This window comes from Cynoglossus semilaevis, chromosome 16, assembly GCF_000523025.1.
Source record: "Cynoglossus semilaevis isolate Cse_v1.0 chromosome 16, Cse_v1.0, whole genome shotgun sequence".
Lineage (NCBI taxonomy): Eukaryota > Metazoa > Chordata > Actinopteri > Pleuronectiformes > Cynoglossidae > Cynoglossus > Cynoglossus semilaevis.
The window spans coordinates 5,990,249-6,001,084 of NC_024322.1; the positions used below are offsets into that span (position 1 = coordinate 5,990,249).

At 38.2% G+C, this 10,836-nt stretch overlaps 2 protein-coding genes across 10 annotated transcripts in view; one reads left to right on the plus strand and one right to left on the minus strand.

The window, feature by feature from the left end:
• LOC103391834 (claudin-10-like) overlaps window positions 1–3,644 on the minus strand; it is a 5,195-nt gene extending 1,551 nt beyond the window's left edge. Inside the window, exon 1 of one of the 2 annotated variants that reach the window (XM_008328268.2) lies at window positions 1,971–3,644. In XM_008328268.2, the coding sequence (XP_008326490.1) occupies window positions 1,971–2,184 (214 nt within the window). In that variant the 5' untranslated portion in view covers window positions 2,185–3,644. Of the gene's footprint in view, window positions 1–378; window positions 789–1,970 lie in introns of those variants that run through there. The other variant, XM_008328267.2, reaches the window with a different exon arrangement.
• A 566-nt stretch (window positions 3,645–4,210) lies between these two features.
• LOC103391835 (multidrug resistance-associated protein 4) overlaps window positions 4,211–10,836 on the plus strand; it is a 49,527-nt gene continuing 42,901 nt past the window's right edge. For 7 of the 8 annotated variants that reach the window (XR_522826.3, XM_008328270.3, XM_017039814.2 and 4 more), the window contains exons 1-8: window positions 4,211–4,491; window positions 6,740–6,850; window positions 8,920–9,040; window positions 9,136–9,360; window positions 9,447–9,536; window positions 9,618–9,781; window positions 10,262–10,387; window positions 10,477–10,726. Coding sequence is in view for 7 of the 8 variants with exons in the window: in XM_008328270.3 (XP_008326492.1) it covers window positions 4,418–4,491; window positions 6,740–6,850; window positions 8,920–9,040; window positions 9,136–9,360; window positions 9,447–9,536; window positions 9,618–9,781; window positions 10,262–10,387; window positions 10,477–10,726 (1,161 nt within the window). In the remaining variant the exon portion in view is untranslated. Of the gene's footprint in view, window positions 4,492–6,739; window positions 6,851–8,919; window positions 9,041–9,135; window positions 9,361–9,446; window positions 9,537–9,617; window positions 9,782–10,261; window positions 10,388–10,476; window positions 10,727–10,836 lie in introns of those variants that run through there. The other variant, XM_017039815.2, reaches the window with a different exon arrangement.

The window sequence follows — 10,836 nt, forward strand, 5'->3', positions numbered from 1 at the left end:
GCCATGATGGAAACTGCTTTAGGCGCCAGTTTATAGCTTATAGTCTTAGAGAACTTGGGTAAACATTTACATGTGGAGATAAATGGCTTGTACCTGTTACTTGGAATTGTTCCCAAGATTTATATTGGTCCTAGATCACTAAGGACATTAGCATAAAGTAGCTACCAAGTGGAAGAAAACCAAGTAAGGTTGTAAAGATTGCAACAGTGAAAGTGAAAAAACTGTAAAAAAAAAAGTTAAATAAATTTGATCCTCAAGAAAGAAAGAAAGAAAGAATATTGGACATTCTAAGTAGAGTACATCCGTTTAGAAAGTCAAGAAATAAAAAAGGCAAAGACAGTCACAATTAGCATACGGCTAAAATGAAAAAGAGCCAACCGTCCAGTGCCAACATTGAGGGAAAGTCTTTGCAGTTGGAGACTCCTGTTGAATCAGTGACACATGTTTTCCACAGATTGGACCAGTACGTGGCAGTGGTGATGACCGTTCCGTCAAGAGAAGAAACCTTCCAGTAGTCCGTTGGCAAGGTTGAAGACACCAGCACCCAGCCTGACGTGGATAACATGAAGGCAACAATCTCCTGGAGCATGCTACTCATACTTCAGAGGTAAGTTCTCCACACAACGGTGGCCTATAGTAAAGATGGTCCTAAAATTGGTCAATGGTTCCCTGTGTAGCAAATGTGACTTGACTGAGCGCTACCTGGTTCAATGGAACGGCTGTGATTTATGGTTAATGTGTCCCAGACTGTTGGGTTCTGCTGGGAGGAGTTGGGCCCTAATCATCAACAAATGGCAAATGATCTATTTCGGGCTCTGACGCCTTGTCAGCGTTTGACTGAGAGAAAGAATTTAAAAAAAATAATTCAAAGAAAGATGGAAAGAAGGAAAAAAAAGAAAGAAAAAAAGAAAGAAAGAAAGAAAGGAAGGAAGAAAAAAGATACAAAGAAAGATTGAAGTTCTCATACAGAAGTGTCAGTTATACTTCACCATTAGGTGGCGCTGATAATCTTCTACATTTCATTATCAAGAATATTTTTTTTTACAAACCATAGAAACATAGAAGGCGTATAAAGCATTGTGATTCGCTTATTTGCATCGAGGTCAGGATTAGAAGTTATGAAAGTCATAAAAGTTAGCAAACAATCAAAGTCAAAGCCTTTATTATTAGGATTAAACGCACGATTCCAGATATACTTTTCTTTCTGTGATCTTTCTGTAAAATACCAGTCCTTTCCAGATAGACGGTGATTGAACATTTCATTGTCTTTAACCTGTCTGTGTCTTTGTTCACATTCCTTCTTACTGACCTCTACTGAGGCCTCTGTGACACAGAAACTCTGTTCAACAATTTTTAACAAAAGATTACACATTTACCACTTGAGCGATTCTGTGTGTACTTTTTTATTCAAAAGACAGTGTATTGAGAATATGTATGAGCTTCAACTGTATGAAATACTCATATTAGCTGTTGAATGGTAATGGATGAATGGTCCTAAACATTACTTAACTTTCAGATAAACCCCCCTTTTTTAAATGTACAACAGCATATACAGTATGTTAATATATGGTACTGTCATGTACCATATATTAACTTTTTTTTTAAACAGCACCAGATGGGTTGACTACTCATTTTTATAAAATAAAAGTGTGTTTGTGAGATTTGACAAAAGACAAATTCACGCTTTATAAAAATAACTAAACTAAAGAGATGCATTTGTGTTTTGTGTTGAATTCTTACCATTGTGCTATTTCAAAATACACCCCGTACATACTCTACACACACAAATGCTTAAAGGACCTCTCATTTTACCCAGTAGCACATCGTACCCGGTAATAAATAACAATATTCATGACGGAGAAACTAGATTTCCCAGTAAATCAGAACATTCTGTTCTTAGAATTTCAAGCGTAGTGAACTTGAACTACTCAACCAAGTCCAGTTGCCTGGCTGTGTATTTGCTAACTCACCTTCCAGCTTAAAGATGGTGTGATGTGGTCTACAGTGCAGCGCTCCAATGGCATTTCCAGCACAGTTATTCCACAGACCCTGCAGCACCCAGGTGGCTGTGATGACGGATGACGCCCGGCTGGTGGCCTTCCATTCATTGGACACGGTGGCACCAATAATGGCCCCCACGCCAACAAGGCCACTGAGAAACGCCAAAATCTGTAAACTTGACATTTGCTGAGTGAGATTCTCGAGAATCAAGCCCGGGCAGGCAAATTACACTGTGAACATGTGTTTTCGCTGTGATGATTTACAGAGACGATGTCTTGGCTTCAACCCCCATCGTGCTCGAGGGACACTGTCTAAACGTAAAATAGTTAAAGAAGCATGAGCTGGCAGTTAGTCATTACATTTTGGTTAGCAATATTGGAATTGCTTCCTTTGTTTTTCCAAGCTTTAGTCTATGGATGACATAAGATATTATATTAAAATAAAATAAAAAATACCGATATAATGTATAATCTTAAAAGCAAGAGGTGTTGTGACAAAGTCCACTTTACTAGATCACCTATTTCTGCATGTTGTTGAAGGGGAACCAACAACCAATGACCCAATGTCACACTAGATGTAGATGTTTTTGTTACCTTGTTCATACGCATCATCAATTATATTTACAGTTTCATTTAATTTCACTGTGCTCACACCTTTATTCAGCATGTTGATTTTTATTATTATTATTTTTTATTTTTTTATTTTTATACCCATTTAGTAGCTTCTCATCAAAGCTGTCAGTGGCCTCTTTGGTTAAATGTTGACAAACACAGATGAGCAAGACTCTGGTTAATGAATTACCTACTCCATAAGGTGACGCTCTGTCCATTTGCACTGCATGTATTGTACGAAGAGCAAGGACCTTGTCCTAAATATTCTGCCATTTTGCATCACCATGTGTGTACTGTACACATTTTGGAATTCTTCATAGGTAAACTTTTTTGCTGTACCTTACTGACACACTTTAGGAAAATAGTTTTTGTATTGCAGTGCCATTTGTTACTGCTGTGTTCATAGCTGAAGGATCCATGAAATGTATTTTAATCTTATCTCCTCAATCTGAAATGCATCAATGAGGAGGAATGCCAAGAAACAGGTCGGCTGTCACTGAGATTTGATCAGCTCCATAAAGGCCACATCTTGTGTCTTCTATTTTTATTTTTTATTTTTTTCTGCACTGTTTTGTGACTAGAATTACATGCAGTATTTTTAAAATCCCCCAAATTTGTTTGATTAGACCAGCCTAAATCCTATTAATATATCAACCACAAAGAGTCAGCTGTGCAAGTGACAGCATTTCATTTTTTCTGCAGGTAATGTACAGAGAAATTAGTTTAGAAAAGTGTGAATTTCATCCATTTATTCTACACTGGGGGAATTGTTGTAAAGGGGAAAAATAAAAGAAGGTTTTACTTCATCATAGTATGGCTGCTGCTGGTCAATAAGAATAGGAATAAAAATTACAAGAATGTCCTGAATATACTCAATAGAATATTATTTCGATCCAGCAAAAAAGTGTCATCACTAAATTTCATATGTAATCATTATTTTATTCTGTTTAATATAACGGTGCTGCAGGCCTGCAGTGCTAGTTGTGACCACCAGGTGCAGTCTGACGACCTCAGAGATGGTGAAATGTGTAGTTAGGATACTTGAGGTGATGCAATGTCTTGGATAATGTGCAGCGGTTACAAAATACAGGTGCAGGTGCATCATTTAATCTGGATACGTGTCTTGTTATGTTGCAATAGCATAAATATGCGTGGCTTGGAGAAAAAAAATTATCAAAAAACTTTAAATGCGCAATAATCACAATATTTGCCCCCATTGCCTACCATTTTTCTTACATTCAACAAAAAAAACCAAAACAAAAACCGTTCAATTGCATGCCAAAAAACAATCTTAGGGCTTAGTACAAGGAGAGCTACCAACTTTTTACAGACAAAGGGCTTAAATAAAAATATACGATTATACAGGCTCAAGCCTAAAAAGTTTAGTTTTAGTTGTTTTTTTTTTGTTTGTTTTTTTTTTTAGTTTAAGTTTTAGTTAAATATCATTAAGCAGTCAAACCATTTATTTGTTAAGTAAACCCCCCCCCCCCGTATTAACAGGATGGCGTCCATGTGGGAAGTGAGGTGATGGTGACTAGGGTCCGCCAATCAAAACCCTTCTGAGTTTGTGACGCAACACAGCTGCGTGTTATGCTCACCCACTTTCTTCGCTGGCAACCTGAGATCCTACCGTTGTTGCTGTTGTCCTTTACACTGTGGGAGTCGGTGCTGTAGCTCTAGAGTTCACAAAGTGGCTCATTTTCAGTTCGTTTTTTATTCCTCGTTAATAGCGACCCTGCTCGAGTCTTCGGTGAAGAAAAGAGCAGAGAAAGTGTTCAGGTCCTTGTTAAACTGCCGCCGGCACCATGGAACCTCTGCGGAAACAGCCGAAGGATAATCCATCGGCTTCGGCTAATCTGCTCTCCACGATTTTCTTTTGGTAAGAACCCCCCCCCCCCCCCCCCCAAATCAAACACAGAGTCACAGTTGTGTGTGACATTAATGGACCACGTAGCTTTAGTCTAGTGTTTGTCATTTTGTAGCCACTTCAGCCTGGCACTAGGCAGAGCCATGGAGCATCCGTCACCTAGAGGTACGGGGAAAGGTGGTGGTGGTGGTGTGTTATGGATGGAAATTCAGCTGTTGTTGTTTATATTTAGTGGAACTTCTTCGTATTGTTTGTTCTCGTTCGTTACAGACTACCACAGTCGGTAAAGCATGCAGTTAACTTCCTAAAATGGTACATCAGCAAATGTTCGCATGGTTACAAAAGTCTCACAAACGACTTGGTTTCATACCTCACAGTAGCAGCTGCAGTTTCACTCAAACATATGAGCTTAAATTTTGCTATAAAACAGTCAAACTGTCACGCAGTTGGTGATTATATGCCTTTAGAATTTTGATGAAATTATGCTAGCATCACCAAACAGTAACAGTGTGTCAGGGACAGGGGTCTGCAATCTTCAACATAAACAATTAAAAGCTAATAAAACAGAGCGCTGCAAAAAAGACTGAACGCAGTGTGTATACATTTAAATACTTTAGTAATTACTGAAGTAAACATTGCTTGCATTTCCAGAAAATTGCCTACCTTATCTTGGTCATGGTGGCAATTTGTTGCCGTGCTGTTAGCAAGGAAAGGGAGCATTTAGTGTGAGGTGTATAATTGGTTAAACCTTAAATTTTTGTGTAAAAGTTGAACTAGTAAAAGTATATCAACTTATTGTACAGGGCTGATGAATCAGTCATGATGATTGAGCAAAGTCAGGCTAAATTTGGTCGAATGAAGAGACCCTTTAGTAAGAGGCTAAAGAACTGCATGTGGCTCCAGAGTCGTGGGTTGCAGACCCCCATTTTATGGGAATGGTTACTTTTCTCTTTCATTTTCTTTTAAAGTTTATGCTCGCAATTGCTATAAAATTAATGAAACTAAGTCTGTCTATTGTGCGACGTCTAAGTCTAACTCTTGGACTAAAAGGTTCTAATTATGAGCTAATATTCATTAGTTTTAAAGTTAAAAACTATTTTGGTGTTACCACTGTGTTAGCGTAAGTGAGCTTCCCTGACCAAGACGTCTCAGCCCTTCTTACACCCTAACCCATGTCATTGATCTTGGCCTAAGGTAACAGGGAAAATATTAGGGTACAGTAAAACACACTTGTGAAGTGAGAAGATGGAATCAGCCATGGAATAACAAAACTAATCAACGAGGAGGATTTTGCAACAAGACCCTCCTCTAGCTCTACGGGGGTTACACAAATGTTCACACTTCCAGTTAAGTTTCCCAGGATCAGGATTTTGGATAAACACTACTACAACAAGTAAAAAAAACATAAATGCATATAAAATTTCCACCACAGAGAAATTTAAGAAGTTCAAGTAAAGGAACCTTTGTGCTACTGCTGTGTGTCGTTGTGGACTTACCCAAATGTAGTTTTTCAGATAAATAGAGCTCTGTAGAAAGCTTGAATGTGTAAACAAGTTAACACCAGTCAGATCAACTTGACCTCACAATGACCTCATTCCTGATCCTGTCCATTCTTGTCACTTCTAAAGAGAATCTTAGCATCTCTAACTCTGCCACCTCCAGCTCCACCTCCTGTCTTCTGCCTATTGCTACTGTCTCTAAACCATACATCATGGCTGGTCTCACCACTGTCATGTAAGCCTTTACCTTCACCTTAGCTGACACTCTGCTATCACAGATCGTTCCTGACACTTTTCTCCAGCTGTTCCATACTGCTTGCAGTCTATTATTCATCTTCTCATATTGTATTGTTGAATATTACAATTTACTTCTTAATAGTTTTATTGCCACAGGTAAGAATAATTCTCCGTGTCTCTCTGTGGTGGAAGTATGTAGGATGTGAAAGAGAGTCCAAAGTGAGAGTCCACAGTGTCTGTAACAGGCAGCACACAAGTTAACACATGCAAACAGTCCAGAATTGCTTGAAAATAAGTGTTTTGTGCTTTAAAAAGGCTTTTGTTAGCGCTGGAGGGAAAATTGCTTGCCCTGCAGGGTCCCCAGGAGGAAAAATGTACCTTGAGCTGGCTTTAAAGAAGAGATAAACAATATCATCATGTCTGCAAAACACTGATGCAAAAGCCTACTAATAAAACTGAAGATACTTGGTCATATATCTAGAAATGTATTTTTTTTAGTTTTCTTTGTTATTTCTTACTTGTAGTTGGCTGAATCCCCTGTTTAAGATTGGATACAAGAGGAAATTAGAAGAAGATGACATGTACCATGTTCTACCAGAGGATGCATCCAAGAAACTCGGGGAAGAACTACAGTGGTATGATATAAAAGTGTTTTTGTTGTCAATTATTTTTATATCCCACCTCTAGGTTGGGATAATCCACCCTATAATCCTCATCCTTAGCTCAGGTATAATCAGATATTATGACCATGTCATAGGAAGCAGCCATACAGTTAAAGTTTGAACTTTTGAAACACAAGGTACTTGTTGACTCACTATCATTTTAGCCAATCGTCACCAAGGGACACTGTACTTCCCTTTTCAACATTGTCTTGACTCACGTGTTGTCTGTTGCGTTTACGTACATCCTGTGCACAGGAAGTGATTAATTTTCCATCAGCACTACAGGACAAAAAGTAAAACCAAGTACACATTGTTGTGACAGTCAGAGTCTGGCCATAACAGGCAGAAATGTTTGCAAAGAAGAAGGGCTTATTCATGTAGTTTGACAGTAACTTTTTATTTTATTTTCATGTAACAAGAACATATTTGACTATGTATTAAATTGGTGTATTAACAGTTAGTGTTTCATGGTACTTAGTTGATGTTTATTTGCCTGACTTGTTTAAACACTTTTACTCCCAAAATAACAATACTATTTTAGCAACCTGTGTCGATATACCTTTTAGGCCTGTCAGTTGAACTCAGCCTCTCAGTATTAGGTTACTGTGACTTCTGCTACTTGAGTTGTTTTTGAATTTGTGACATGTTCTCATGACATGATGTTTTTAAGGTGTTTATTTTTGGACTTTTAAGGAACGACATGCATACAGAATATTTTATATCACATTTAAAACTGACAACATCAGCGTTCCATGTCCAAGTGTTAAAACAGTGACCTTCGGCATGAAAATAGTGAAGATGACGATCTGGCATTCTCTACATAAACAGCATTCACAGTTAAGTCTAAATGGCTGCAACACATGTTTTCTTCTCCACCTGGAGACAATCCACAGAGTGTGACAGCCAAACATGGACTCACTAAGACCCCGTGACCACTATGGTATTTCTCAGCCTCTACATTGTTTCAATAATAGAGACCGACTTTGAGGGAAGTTTAGTTATTCTGTTTGGAAATCAACCTGCTCAACTTCAAAATGAAAAGCACAAACTGTCTCGTGAGACGGGACTCCCTCTCAACACTAATCAGCCTACAGAGTCATGAGGCCTGAGAGTCCGGTTTGTGGTAATGCAGTACTGGGTTAGAAACAGTGGTTTTTTGCTGTTCCCCTGTTAGATCAACGTGGGATTTTCCAGAAATATTTGTTAATTTTGATTACCAGTAATGCCTGGGAAACTTTTTACTGAGCAAGACTAAGTCACTAATCAGTGACTAATTAGAATTTTCTGAGCCAACTGGGATGTGATAAATGTTTGAACTTTGATGGAATTTTATTTGCACAAGCCAGATAAAAACTCATGCTGCTGCCAAGTATTGTATGGATTAGTCTGTGTCAGGAACTAGAGGCTACAATCATTCAAGCTGCATAGCACTACAACTGCAAAAAATCTTCATAAAAACTTGAGGATAAGGCAATGTGAGGTGTAAGTTTGACTAGACTACCTAGAACAGTTTGGACTCTTTTTAACTTGTATTCACTTGTAACTGGTATTAATCTGCAACTGTCCTTTATTACTTAAAATGAATGCATTTGTATCTCTACTTTTGTCAAATAATACATAGAGACTAAATCTATTTAGAAACAAAATAAATTTAACTACATTTTTAAGCTAGCCCATATGCTAACTGCTACTGCTGCTACTATGGCTCCTTCAGACTCTCTCAGTACAGGATGTTTACAAAGATAAATGTTTAAATGACCTATTAAATCTGTTGTGGTAAAGCTTGTAGAATTTTTCCTTCTAGCAAAGCGGTGTTATGGTCCAAATACAGGGTAAAAACATCAATACCATTAACACGTGTTGTTAGCTCCTAGCAGAGTACCCCCAGTACCTGGGGTGTCCTGGTGTTTGCTTTTTATCAGTCAATCTATAGACTTGAGTTACATTATCAGCCAAATACAGTATATCAGCAACCAGTGGTAGTGTGCAGCCCAGGAACTATAACTCACCAGGACCGTTTCATTTTTCTTGGCCCTTTAAAGTTACTGGAATCATGAAGTTCGACAAGCAGCCAAAGAAATGCGCTCACCGAAACTGTGCAAAGTAATTTTTAAGTGCTACTGGAAGGCCTATGCACTGATTGGACTGTACATCTTTGTTGAGGTACAGTGAACAAGACACATACCATCCACATGAAGCAGAGAAAAAAGTTCAGTTTTTTTTATTTTTTAATCTCACCCTTTTATCCATTTACATAGGAAGTTATTAAAGTCGGCCAGCCGGTGCTACTTGGGTGGCTTATAGAATATTTTGAGACCTATGATCCAAACAACACACAAGCTATGTATGAGGCCTACGGTTACGCTGCTGGCATCTCTCTGTCCACCATCATCTTGACTTTGCTTCATCACCTCTACTTTTACCATGCCCAGAGAGCAGGCATGAAGATCCGGGTGGCAATGTGTCACATGATCTATCAAAAGGTCAGATAATGAGCATGTGGACTGTATCTGCAATAAAAACAATGTTTCACCGTTTTTTTCTAACCCTGTATTTTCTCTCTGACCAGGCTTTGTCCCTCAACAATGCTGCGTTTACCAAAACTACAACAGGGCAAATAGTTAACCTGATGTCCAATGATGTCAACAAATTTGATGAGGTAGGGTAGCGTTTTTTTTTTTTTTTAATTTAAATTAATTATAATGTAACTGGCTTATTCATTTTCCATGTGTTTCAATAGGTAACCTTGTACCTGCACTTTATGTGGATTGGCCCCCTCCAAGCAGCCGTTGTGATATTATTGTTGATGAATGCAATTGGCCCATCATGCCTTGCAGGAATGGCAGTTCTTCTAATTCTGATGCCTGTACAGACAATGTTTGGGCGACTGTTCTCTAGACTGAGGTTTGTAGGCAGTAAACAACTCAAGACAGGGGTATTAAGTCATCCCAGCTCCTACCTCAGCATTACGTCGAAAATATCGTCTTTGCGTCTAAAGCAAGAAATGTAGATTTGCAAATATATGTACAGTAGATACATTTGGAATCAAACTAAGTTAGAGTCACCTTTTTGTAGAAGTCAGTTTGATTTTGGAAATAATGTGAGGCTGCTCCTAAGCCATGCCCGTTATGCCAAAGTCCATGATTATTTTAAAAAATTCGATCCTGCAGTCAATAATATTTTATTTTTTTTTTGCCACAGATCGTACACTGAGAATAGTGGGCATTGTTAAGATTGGCATTACCAAAATGAAGCTAACTTTAGCAAAGATAGCTGTGGGTTAAGGACTTTATTATTATTGTTATTGTAATTATTCTTGTTGCATTAATATCACAGTATCATACTAAGAATGTACTTTATTTTATTCGTTTTTCTGCTGATTAGGTCTCAAACTGCAGTCTTGACAGATGACAGAATACGCACAATGAACGAAGTCATCTCTGGCATCCGTGTCATAAAGATGTACGGATGGGAAAAGCCTTTTATTGCCTTGGTGAATGAGATCAGAAGGTAGATACTGATCACGAGAAGAATAAAAAAAAAGTAGTAAGTGTGCCTTCAGTCCTGACAGTAACTGGCAAATGTGGTATTTTTTTCAGAAAGGAGATTTCCAAGATTATGACCAGCTCGTACCTGCGTGGCCTGAATATGGCATCCTTCTTTGTGGCCAGCAAGATTATCATCTTCTTCACCGTGTGTGTTTTCGTTCTGACGGGGAACACCTTGACTCCCAGCAGGATCTTCATGGCAGTCTCACTGTATGGAGCAGTCAGACTCAACATTACACTCTTCTTTCCCTTTGCCATAGAAAAAGGCTCAGAGTGTCTTGTTAGTATAAGAAGGATCAAGGTAAAACCATCACAACTGAAGATATCTATCTATCTATCTATCTATCTATCTATCTATCTATCTATCTATATATATATATATATATATATATATATATATATATATGTATA